The 12466-nt window shown below is 40.0% G+C and overlaps 1 protein-coding gene across 1 annotated transcript in view; it reads right to left on the bottom strand.

Moving 5' to 3' along the window:
- Window positions 1–12466, bottom strand: part of LOC120242836 (myosin-IIIb) — a 208393-nt gene that overhangs the window by 18741 nt on the left and 177186 nt on the right. Inside the window, exons 10-14 of the mRNA XM_039248793.1 lie at window positions 8045–8141; window positions 6991–7107; window positions 6375–6479; window positions 3772–3855; window positions 2063–2265 (exon numbers count right to left, since the gene is read on the bottom strand). Of these exons, the coding sequence (XP_039104724.1) occupies window positions 2063–2265; window positions 3772–3855; window positions 6375–6479; window positions 6991–7107; window positions 8045–8141 (606 nt within the window). The remainder of the gene's footprint in view (window positions 1–2062; window positions 2266–3771; window positions 3856–6374; window positions 6480–6990; window positions 7108–8044; window positions 8142–12466) is intronic.

Here is a 12466-nt window from a genome sequence, read left to right as displayed (position 1 = left end):
CTTGTCATTACACGTTCATTTGCCAGAGCTGATCATATGACCACATCCAACCACAGGGTATGTAAAAGGGAAATCCTACTCTGTGCTCAGAAGGGAACATTTCAGAAATGTTAGGTGAACAGGATTTGCATGAGCCCCATTTTCTCCTCCTTCAATATCTTCAGTGTATTTTACCTCATCCCTGCTATCATATTGAATAAATGTAATAATAATATTATGGTATATTAGGTACCTATTATGTTTCAGATCCTGTATTTGGTATAAATCACATTATCTCATTTCATTCTCATATAATAGCCCTGTATGGATGACATTCTTATGCTCTTTTTGCATATAAAGAAAATAAAATGTGAGTATATTTACATTAGGTGACATATACAATAAGTGACATAGCTATGATCGGAATCCTCTTCACATTATCTTCCTAAAAGACCATTTTACATTTGAACATAGAAAACTGTGTTTTCCATTCTGTCAAATGCAGCTCCATAAACTTTAAAATCACCCTAATTTGGGGAGAAAGAAGCAAGTGACCTCATAAAAATTAATCAAGAAGCCATAGGGAACCTGAAATAACTCTCACTCTATCTTTTTGTTCATTTGTTTAATTTGCATGCCAGTCCCTATTTTGTGAAGAATGTGTGACAGGAGAGGATGCTTGAAACCTTACCCTAGAACAAGTCCTGTAGATTCTTCTTGCATCATCTCTCTCGGATTCATCCACTTCTCCCCACCTCTCTCCACTGCTCCTATCTTAGTCCAGGCCTTCAGTCCATCTCACATGGATCTGGCATCAAACAGCCTCCTAATGGTCTCAACACAATCCCTCTTGCATCTCCTCCAATCCATTTTCCCCACTGAAGCCAGAGGGTTCATTTCAAAATGCACCTTGGGTTTTGTGACTCCTCTGCTTGAAAACATTAAATGGCTTCCTATCACCTTTAGAATAAGGTTTGAAATCCCCAACATGGTTCCAAAGCCCTGCATGATCTGGTCTCAGGCTCCTGTTTGCCTGTCTCTCCCTTGTTGGGAGGAACACCATCTTGCTGGCCAACTCAACCATCCTCAGGTCTCAGGTTGACTGTCTCACACACAGGGAGCTCATGTCTTCCTGGACTAGGTCCTGTGTCCTTCCTTCTCGTTTTACCTTCAAAGCACTTTGTTTCCTGGGATTTATCATAAGGGTTCTGCATTTAACTTTATTTATTTGTTTAATGCCTGTGGTCCTCCCTCCCTTCCCTGAACGAATCCCCCATCCAGTCCAAGCTCCATGAATACTGCAACCTTGTCTATTTTGCTTACTCTTGCAACTCCAGCAGGGAGCTCAACACTAGCATACAACAAGCATTCAGTAATTATGGAATAATGCATGAATGGACCACGCTCCTGAGGGAGTCTGGTGTCCTGCAATAATAATATGAAGCGTGGCTAGCCCTCTAATAACATGTACTATACAAGACACTCTTTCGAGTAATTTTATATAAATTAACTCATTCATCCTCACGGCAAACCCATGAGGTAGGCACTGCAAGCAACTCCATTTCACAGGTAAGGCACAGAGAGGTTAAGTGACATAACCAAGAACAGTCGATGTCAGAGTCAGCATTTGAATCCAGAGAGGTCCATATTATTGATCACTATTGCTGGACTGCTCTTCTTAAAACAAAATATTATTTTCCCTACTCAATCTAGAGGGAAAAAAATTAGTAGGTGGAATATTATCAGTGCTTTTTTTTAATAGACAAATTCAATTTTAAGGTACCCAATGATTTTTAAAAATATTCACAATGTTGCTACATTTTACCTCGTACCAACTCAGAAGAAAAGGGTATCCTGATCCCAACATACTCCCACCCCAACCCTTTGTACTCAGCCTGCAAGTATCTCTTAGGCTAGAAATTACCACTTATCCTTTGCTTAAATCATTTCTTGTTCTTGGGCCAACTGGGGGTAGAGGGGTCCTGAAGGCTAAGAACAAGGGTGAAACAGAACCATTAAGATTGCCAAAGCCTCTCGGTCTATCCTGCAGAGTAAAAACAGAGTGACAAAATAGTGCACCTACACTGCCTGTTTTATAACTCGGGATTTTTCAAGAAGATACTCGGAGATTCTTGCCCCCATCACAGCTCCGGTTGGTGTAAACATCATTTCCAGGTATTTTCCAAAACGGCTGGAATTGTCATTGATGGCAGTGCATGCATTTCCAAAGGCTTCCACCAGGGAGTTGACTTGCAGGATTTTCTCTCTCAGGGTCTGATTATTGGCCTGTGCCAAACAGACAACAGTCAAGAGGCACTTCCGGAACTATTACTTTAGCAAAACTGCCAAGCACCCCCTCTCTACCCCCAAAATTCACATTATCTTTTCGGGAAGAGCTTCACTTGGAAAAATTAGCATCAACCACCAGCACCATCTTCTCAGATGAGCAACTGAGGTTATCAATTTTTATTGGTAACCAGCCACACTTCACTTAAAATCCTTGACAGATAAAATGTCTAAACAGTTTAGAAAGAATTTTAAATAGAGAGATCCCATAACTTTTCTCAGTCATCCATTATAATATTCAATAAACCTAATCTGTAAAAAGATTCCTTAAATTCTTAGTCTTATAATACACAAATTCTTAGTATATGTACCTGCTAGTCCATTTTTTTTTACAAATAGTTTATTGTCAAATTAGTTTCCACATAACACCCAGTGCTCATCCCCAAAGTGCCCTCCTCCATGCCCATCCCCCCTCCCCCCCACATCCATCAGTCCTCAGTTTTTGTCAGCATTCAAGAGTCTCTCATGGTTTGCCTCTCTCCCTTTCCCCCACCATTTCCGCCCTTCTTCTCCCCCTTGTTCCTCCGTCAAGTTCCTCCTAATCCTCCTATACGTGCAAACATATGATATTTGTCCTTCTCTGCCTGACTTATTTCGCTCAGCATAACACCCTCAAGGTCCATCCATGTTGCTACACATGGCCAGATTTCATTGTTTCTCATTGCCATGTAGTATTCCATGGTATAGATAAACCACATCTTCTTGATCCATTCATCTGTTGATGGACACTTAGGCTCTTTCCATGTTTTAGCTATTGTGGAGAGTGCTGCTATGAACATTGGGGTACATGTGCTCCTATGCCTCAGCATTTCTGTATCCCTTGGGTAAATTCCTAGCAGTGCTATTGCTGGGTCCTAGGGGAGTTCTATTGTTAGTTTCCTGAGGAACCTCCACACTGTTTTCCAGAGGGGCTGCACCAGTTTACATTCCCACCAACAGTGTAGGAGGGTGCCCGTTTCTCCACATCCTCGCCAGCATCTAGAGTTCTCTGATTTGCTCATTTTAGCCACTCTGCCTGCTAGTCCATTTTTTAAGTCATTCTTTCAATGTCCATTTCACCAAGCTAAAAATTTCCATCTCCTTCAATTTTTGCTCATAGATTTCTATTTTCCAATCCTTTAATCAAAGCCTTGGTGGCTCTCCCTGATCCTGTTCCTAGTGTTTAACCACTTTTACTACTTAATGGCCAAATGTTTCTATTACACTGAAAACATTAAAAATTAATTGCTGATAATCTAGTAAATTCGTGCTGACATTATTTTCCTCACTACGTGAAAGAAGGATGGCATGCTGACATCTTAAGAGGCCTAGCTATCAGGAGGTAAACATAATAAAGACGGAAGGTTTTAATGTAATCCCTAATAAAAGCCAGTATTTCCATCATTTATAAAATATGCAGTTACTCTAAGGATTCTAGCCACGATACATAAAGCAGGTAGCCAATACCTTTCCCAAGAAAGTCAAATGCTGAACAATCAGGTGTGCACTTTCCGTCTTCCCAGAGCCACTTTCTCCGCTGATGACAATGCACTGACACAGAAGATGAAATAAGAGTGAAGAGTCATAGCACAGGCAACAACCTGTATGTTCAGTGATGGTTTTCATACACCATCTCCCCCGTACACCTTAATTTTTCACTGAATGACAGATCTTTGGAATCTTTCCATTTCTGTACATTGAGAGCTTCTTTGACTTTTTCACAGCTGCTTGTTGTTCCATTGTACAGATGTAGCAAAATCTATTTTAACCAGTCTCATACTGATGGACGCTCCTTATGTTACTACAAGCAATACTGCATCGGATAACCCTATGGAGGGCATTATATCTATGTGCAAGTTTTTCTGTAGAATACATTCCCAGAAATGAGTTGTTGGACAAAAAGATAAAATGCATTTGTCGAGCTGCCTGGGTGGCTCTGTTGGTTAAGCGTCCGACTTCGGCTCAGGTCATGATCTCATGGCTCGTGGCTTTGAGCCCCACATCTGGCTCTGTGCTGGCAGCTCAGAGCCTGGAGCCTGCTTCAGATTCTGTGCCTCCCTCTCTCCACCCCTCCCCATCTCACACTGTGTCACTCTTAAAAATAAGCAACAATAGGAAAAAAGTAAATTAAATTTTTTAAAAAACAAATTTATTGAAAAAAGATAAAATGCATTTGTAAATTGCGTAGATGGCACCAAATTGCTTTCCTAAGGACCATCTTCTGTTACTCACAAACAAGTCCCTTTCAACCAAATATAACTGCTAACCAGGTGGTTCCTGGTAGGGCCCAAAACAGCTTCACGATAAGTGCTGGTCACCAGAAAGACCAAATACATGATTCAAGAGTGGGAACTTCCAGCCCCATCATCCCAACTTCTAGGGAGCAGAGAGGGGCTAGAGATGGACTGAGACATAAAAACTCAAAGAACAAGATTCACAGAGTTTCTGGTATAAACACATTGAGCTTCTGGGAGGGGGTTGCCCAGGGAAGCTGTGGAAGCTTTGCACCACCCCCTCCCTCTTCCCTGTGTCTTGCCTTGTGTAATCTCTTCCACTTGGCTGTTCCTGAGCTATATCCTTTATAATAAGCCAGTAAACATTTTTAATGTTTACTTATTTCTGAGAGAGGCAGAGAGAGCAGGAGGGGCAGAGAGCAAGGGAGACAGGACCCCAAGCAGGCTCTGCACTGCCAGCCCTGAGATGCAGGGGTCTAACTCATGAACTGTGAAATCATGACCTGAGCTGAAGGCGGATGCTTAAGCAACTGAGCCACCTGGGTGCCCTGATAAGCCAGTAAATTTAAGTAAAGCGTTTTCCTGACTTCTGTGAGTTGCTCTAGTGAATTATCAGACCTGAGGGTGATTGTGGGAAATCCCTAAATTTATGGGCTGGGCAGAAGTGTGGGTAGCCTGTGAACCCCTTTTGTGGCTGGAGTCTGAAACGGAGCCAGTCTTTGGGACCGAGCCTTGATGCTGTGGGGTCTGTACTAACTCTGAGAAGTATCAGAACTGAATGGAATGGAATTGAGTTGTTGGACATCCAGTTACTATTAGGGAACTGAACTGGTTGGTGTTGGAAAAGAACATTCGGTGTTAGAAATGACAACACAGTGGGGCAACTTCTCAACTTGGGAAATACGCGTGTCTCTTCTCCATTTACTTCCTCTCTATGAAATCTGTGGATGTTTCACATGTCTCTGGGAAACCTAAGAATTTAGAGAAGCCAAGTTTCTAACCTATAGTGAATCCATGTACTCTGTTTTGTAACTTGCACTGTTACAGTTTCATCTATTCCTCAACAAACCCAAAGCTGAGACTTCACAGGTCTCAAGAGATTTACACACAGTAATTCTCTCATAAAGTTTTCTCACCAATTTAGGTTACTTATATTCCAAAGAGACTAAAGACACAAAAAAATATATACATTTTGAAAGTAGAGGAAGGGTCAAAAGTGGGATATGTCACCAATCTGAGCTGAAGGTCCAGAAAGAGAAACTGTGTGAGTGAGCTTTGTGTTTAACTAGCACTGAGTTTAAAATTTGTTCAGGCTTATCGCTTCTCAGCCTTTTGGCTAAGAACCAAGTGTAAAATTTGTTCAGTCTTTACCAAATCTATCATAATTTCTCAGCAGCTAAATGATGTGGTGCATGGTCCCTGTCAGCCTGTGTGCAGTACAAAAAAGGGCCGAACCATGAAAATTCTGAGACCTTAATAGGGAGGAATTTCATTTATGTGGCTCTACATCCTGTTTTTATTACAATTGCTGCCATGTAATCAGGTTTGTGTTGACTCTATGCTCTCATATTCATGTTAGAAACATTCTTGTTACATTAAATATCAGGGAAAACGAGAGCTCACAATGTGAATGTTTCACTTTACAGTAAAGAATTTTCACGTTCTCCTGTTGCTCTAGCTTTTACCACTGTTCCTGTCCCACTGAGGTACTCTTTCATTTCCTACCTCCTTGAATCAGCACCGGCAACCAGAATGGAGTCTTCAGGAAGACACAGATCTGCAGAGGAAGACAGAACACACCCTACCATGGGACTTGGCAGGAAGGGGAGTTCTTACCTGGTCTTTGCTGAAAGTAACCATACACTGGTAAGCAGCATCTGCTGATGCAAATATGTGGGGCGGATTGGAGGCACGTTTCACCCCATGATAAAGTCTGGAAAACTGAAGAAAAAAAATAAGTAGTTTAAAGAAAACTTCTAATGCCCCAGTACCCGATGCCCATGAAACCAAGGCTTTGTCACTCATTAGGGGAACTGTAGCATCAGGAAGGCTGCTGAGCACGGGCTCTGGAGTCTGCAGGCCTCTGTTCAAATCGCAGTTCCGCACTGACTAGTTTCACGAGCTTCTGTAAGGGAGTTAACTTCCCAGTGCTAAGTCTCTTGGTCTGCCAAACGGGTTGAATAATAGTGCCCATCCCACAGATTATGAGAAGTAAGACAAGCCAGTGCCTTCAGCAAGCACTAAATGAATGTTAGCTATTACTGTTATATCTTGCTCTAAAAAGTGACCCCCAAATGTAAGAATTCCATCTGTGATGCATTATTATCTGCAGTTTGGGGTATACACCACAGAAAGAAGCATAATTTTACTTTTGCTTTCCCCTTCTTTTTACTTTCCCTTGTGGTTTTTAATTTCCTATTAAGAAGCAACATGCTCTCAAAGCACCCCTTACCTGTGGGGAGTATATGCTTAGATTCTGGAAGGGGTTTAAGGCAATTAAGATGTCTCCAACATATGTGTAAATCAGCAAGTCCACATAACGCTTTTGTAATTGATGAATAATTGTATCCTAAGAAGAGATAAACAGCATTGAGCGTCAGCATTATTCCTGACCAGGAGAGAGTTCTAATAATAACAACAAATTTATTCTTACAAGGATGTCTTTCAGTCAATTTATATCATACAGTGACCCTAAGGATCCTAAATGCAGATATTTGCCTTGGGAGAAGAAAAAAGTAGCAATATGCTGAAAGAATTAGGCCCGCTTAGGGCTTGCTAAAGGACACTGAGATATCCAACAAAGGCTTTATTTGTCATTATGAAAAAGCTGCCTTACCCAGTCAAGATGTTATACTTAGAATCTGATTTAAAAAGCAGTTCCTATTGATAAAGTACAGAAAAAGGCAAGAACTTCATTTCTCAAAGCATTGCACTTAAAATTTATGTGATGGGAATATGGAATTGAACACGTTTATATTACACTTTAGTGATTCATGCATTGTAGTTAAAGGTCTCTCAAGCTAGAATCAGCAAAAGAAGTTTCAGTGTAATTAACAGCTCTATTAAATATGCATACTTTAAACGGGGATTATCGCAGTTTTCAAATTTAAAATTCAAGCTGTTATCTTTACTGTTTCCCTGAATAACACTCCTCTTCAAAAAGAACAAACAACTATCTTGACTTAAGAGTTAAACTGCACTTTTTCTAAAACAAAATAATTTCCCGTGATGTAACAGATCATTAGGCTTACGATATAAAGAGCTTTATTGGAAAAAATCCAAATCCTTTCCTCTTCATCGTTTTGGACATTTGGGGGAACTATAAATGAATACAACACAGGTTCACAGTCACGGCAGCCAAATGCTCCCGGAGCTTCACCCCAAGGCTATACAAACAATTAAATTTTCAAGTGACCTTAGGATAACATGGTCTACAAGAAAAAGGTCAGACCATTCACATGAAACAAATGTCATCAGTGAGAATTGCCTACTAAATATTTAAGTACCTCATCCAGAACCTCTAAATTGACCAAATCATCCTCAAGGCAGTATTTTTCAGCATCTTCCACATGATAGGGTCTTCTGGTATGCATTCTTTCATGCCTAGAAATTTATCCAGAGAACATTAGCACTAATGCAGTAAAAAGCATAGCAGAATGTAGGCGACGAGAATGGTTCATTCACAGTCTTATCACGGGATATGTTCAGAGACTTCAGAGATGGAGACGGGAAGAGCAAGTCCAGCCCAGCTCCCCAAGCGGTAGGGCCCTCTCCCCGTTGCTGTACAGCTATCAGGGGTAAGGTGAGTTCCAGACCTCAAGCCTCCCTTCTACCACAGTGAGGAACATTGCCAAATGGGCCCATCAAATACTTATATTAGCCTTTATTAAATGCCAACAACACCTTTTCCAGAAATAAGTATCTTCTCCTGTTTTTCCTATTCATTGTCAGGTACACAGTTCTCACCAGGGTACTTCCCTTGAGGTCCCCTCATGCTATCCACCAGCATCAATCCCAACTTTTTGAGAAATATTAAAACTGCAGAAAATTTGAGAGAATGATATAGCAAATATCTATGAATCAAAAATGTTGAGATTTTATCTTGTTTATTTGAAATCCCTTTGTTACCCATGTTTAATCCTATTCTCTCTTCTGGAATGATAACTGCTCTTTGGTGGGTATTCTTCTAGTCTATTTTTAATATTGGTCATACATGCAAACAATATACACTTTCTATATGTTAATTATAAAAATGATATACTGTAGGTTTCATTCTGGAAACTTGTTTTTTTCCACTCAACATTATGATGTTCTAAACTATATACATATACATATATATGTATATACATACATGCACATATTTCAGTCACTTTAATCATTGGGTAGTATTACATCATATGAATACATACCAATTTATTTACCCAGTTCTATGATGATCAACACTTAGGTTGGTTCCAATTTTTTGCTATTAGAAACAAAGTGGCACTCGGTATCTTTATATATATATATATATCTCACCTTGTCTAAATATGTGAGATTTTTCTCTTAGGAGGAATTATTCCACAGGCATTTAAAAAAAAAAAAACTTCATTAGCAATCAATACCAATCCCCTTTGGCATACCAAAATAACTATATTTTTATAGTTATATCTATAGAAATAACTATATCTTTAAGATATAAAAGTAGTTCAAGTCAAAGTATGCCTTCCCGTAATTCCCTTCATAAAGGTATCACTACTCAATGTGGTGTAGGGGGAAAGCATCAGCTTAGAAGTTAAAAGCTCTGGATCCAAATTTCAGTGTTCTGAGGGGTATTCTGTGGGTCACTCAGCAATTCCCTTAATGGCCAGCATCTCAGTTTTCTTCATCTATAAATAGAATCTCTCATGATCGGTCTACCTATCTCTGGGGGGAGGGGGGAGGGGGTGGCTGTGAAAACAATACAGTCACTGAAACAAAAATGCAAAAGAGTTGGAAAAACGTACCAAGCACTATTCTTACAACCTTATCAAAATCTGGAATCAACAATTTGCACAACTCTACATATTACTTGGAATACCAATAACTAAACAAAGTCACATGAAAATGCCTCCCAGATACTATCATTTCAGGAGCAGAGAAGCAAAACTGCATGGTACTTCATCTCACCTTTTATGCTCACCATCATCACAGCTTCATAGGACACAGTGTTATTTTGCCAGGGCTTAGAAGCTGGCTTTACCGAACATTTTACTGTAGGTAACATCTAGGCACCAGAGCATCTTACTGTGCACTTTGTCCCTTGCTACATTCATTTCACAGAAGTAGGGAAAAAGGAAGAAGCAAATTCAACAACTCCACATATTGAATCTTGACTTTACAAATACAATTGAAATGGGAAAACATTGACTTTTTTTCTGCCTATTAAATTTTACTTCCCAATTCTCATCATTAGGAGACTTGAACAAGGGGTGTCTGAAGCATGGTATTAGTTGTTTCTAGGGCTAGAACCAGTTCTGCTGCTAATTCATAGAGAGATCCAAAACATATGAAGTCTAATTTTACTTAATACAATCAAATTCATAACCTAAGCATTTTAAAAATTATTCAACAGTTTATTCATCTGTGTCCTAACACATTAGTGATGTCAAAGAGAAATCAGATTGAATTGAAATACAAATTTTTACTAAATCTCAGAGCTGCTGACTGCTTCTAGCTAACCACCTTGCTAAATAAAACAGTAGGAGGGTACATATGTCCAGCCAAATCCTCTTCACATAAAACCTAAGCATTTTTTCCCTTGAAGTTCATCATGAAATGAAATATCACATTACATTTTTTTCTAAAATAATTCTCATCATATTAAATTTAGGTAGTTTATCTCCTTCCTAAACCCATATCTTGTAGTTGTATGAAATAGGCTAAGTTAGGGTTTATTCTATACATCTTCATCAAAGAAAATCAGGAATTAAAAAGTCATTCACAGCTCTGGTTCCAGTCAACATGGAGTAAGCACTCTCCACTGTGCCTCCCTACCGAATGCAGTTCAATACCCTGGACAGAGTGCATGTGACTCTTGAGAAGTCAATGATAACAGGAAGACTGGGAAATCAGAATCTGAAATACCACTGAATCAATGGCAAGTTTCCCAGGGATTATTTTTCCTCCAGTAACTCCTGACCTGAACTTAAAAGCAGCCTGAACTGCATACAGGGATGTCAAGCTTCGTGCTAGATGACATTTTTACAGCCAACCAAACCTGGACAGACTGACAAAACCTCAGACACATCACAAAAAAATAAATGCTAGAGAAAGCTGTGACTTTCAAGGTGAATACGTACAGTGTAATACCACCAGGACTGAAGCTGTTATCTCTTACATCCTGTCCATATGCCAGTCTATCTGTCTAGCACAAATTTAATCTCCAGGAATCATGTAGATGCTGTCTGCAAAACTGGGTTTCTCATAAATATCTTCCCCTTATAATATTTTATAAACAACTTTTAAAATATTCTACCTGCTGGGATTAGGCATGTATCACCTCTTCCCATGCTTGCTGGCAGTCAAATTCCTTAGGCTTATTTGCTTCCAAAACTGAAGCTGGCAATCTAGAAATTGATGTTGATGCAAGGTACACTCTATCAAGACCACTTCATTTTCTCAACCAGTGAAGAAACCCATCTGTTAGCCCTAGCTCTGCCTTCCCCAGCAAGTGTTCCAAACCTGCCAGCTGCTTCATTCTCCTGCTTTGGCTATGGGGCTTGGAGGGTCTACTGAAGAGAAAAAATTATTTATTCCATTTTTATCTGTTTTTTAAAAATTATCATCTTAGATTTTACATAGACTCATAAAAAGTATTATGTTTTTTATACTTGTCTATTTTTAGTTGAAATTAATCAGAATAATTTGGTTTAAATTTTTTAGTTTTCTTTCAATGACTGGTTGTCCCCAGTAACTACCAGTTTAAATTTCCTTTAAATTCACATGCTCCATCTAGTGCCTTACTTGAGAATAGCATCTATTATCAATTTTTGCTGAAGAATTCCTTGTTTAATGTGAAAATTACAAACTTCCAACTACAAGGCACCTGGATTGAATGTTCCAAAGCTCAGAGGGACAGGTAGATACATGGATGGATGAACAGCAAAGGACATTCTATTAAATCAAAAGTATAAGTTTTAATGACTCAAGACATTTTTTAATGCTAATTTATTTCTGAGAGAGGGAGAGAGAGACAGAGTGCAAGCAGGGGACGGGCAGAGAGAGAGGGAGACACAGAATCTGAAGCAGGCTCCAGGCTCTGAGCTGTCAGCACAGAACCCGACACGGGGCTGGAACTCGAACTCACAAGCCAAGAGATCATGACCTGAGCCGAAGTGGGATGCCTAACTGACTGAGCTATTCAGGTGCCCCAGCTCAAAAGACATTTTCAAATCCCAGCAAAGTCCATACTGCTTTTCACTAGATTCTTACATGTTTTTATGAGGCTCTAAGTATGTTAGCTGCCAAGTCTGGCTCCCTAGACAAATGGAGTTGGGGGTGGGTGGTTAAAAAGGAAGAAACTGAAAGCTCTGGCTGGGGCTGGTTCTTGGAGTTTGGAGTTAGTGGGAGATGGTGGATGGTGAGTAGGATCAGGGAGGGATCAGGAAAAGGAAGAATTGGTGTCAGAATTCCTGGCTCAAGTAAGGCAGGAATGAGGGCAGGTCTGAAGCATCAAGTCCAAGGAAATGGGTGGAGATTAAGAACTGGATCTGAAGAGTGGCTGGAAAAGGGAGAAGCTAAGAGTTCCTGTAAGACAAAGGCCGGCACAGATGAGGCAGAGGATGGGGGATACTTTGGAACGTCTCAGCCACAGCCCATGAGTGAGAAAGAAGCTGTAAGGGGTACCAAACTGATTCAGATACTGGGGGATTATTCTCTTGGAATAAATCCGTGAAGTACTGCTGCCT

The sequence above is a fragment of the Hyaena hyaena genome, unplaced genomic scaffold (assembly GCF_003009895.1).
Source record: "Hyaena hyaena isolate Hyena2069 unplaced genomic scaffold, ASM300989v1 scaffold_317, whole genome shotgun sequence".
Lineage (NCBI taxonomy): Eukaryota > Metazoa > Chordata > Mammalia > Carnivora > Hyaenidae > Hyaena > Hyaena hyaena.
This window is presented reverse-complemented; position numbering and strand designations above follow the sequence as displayed.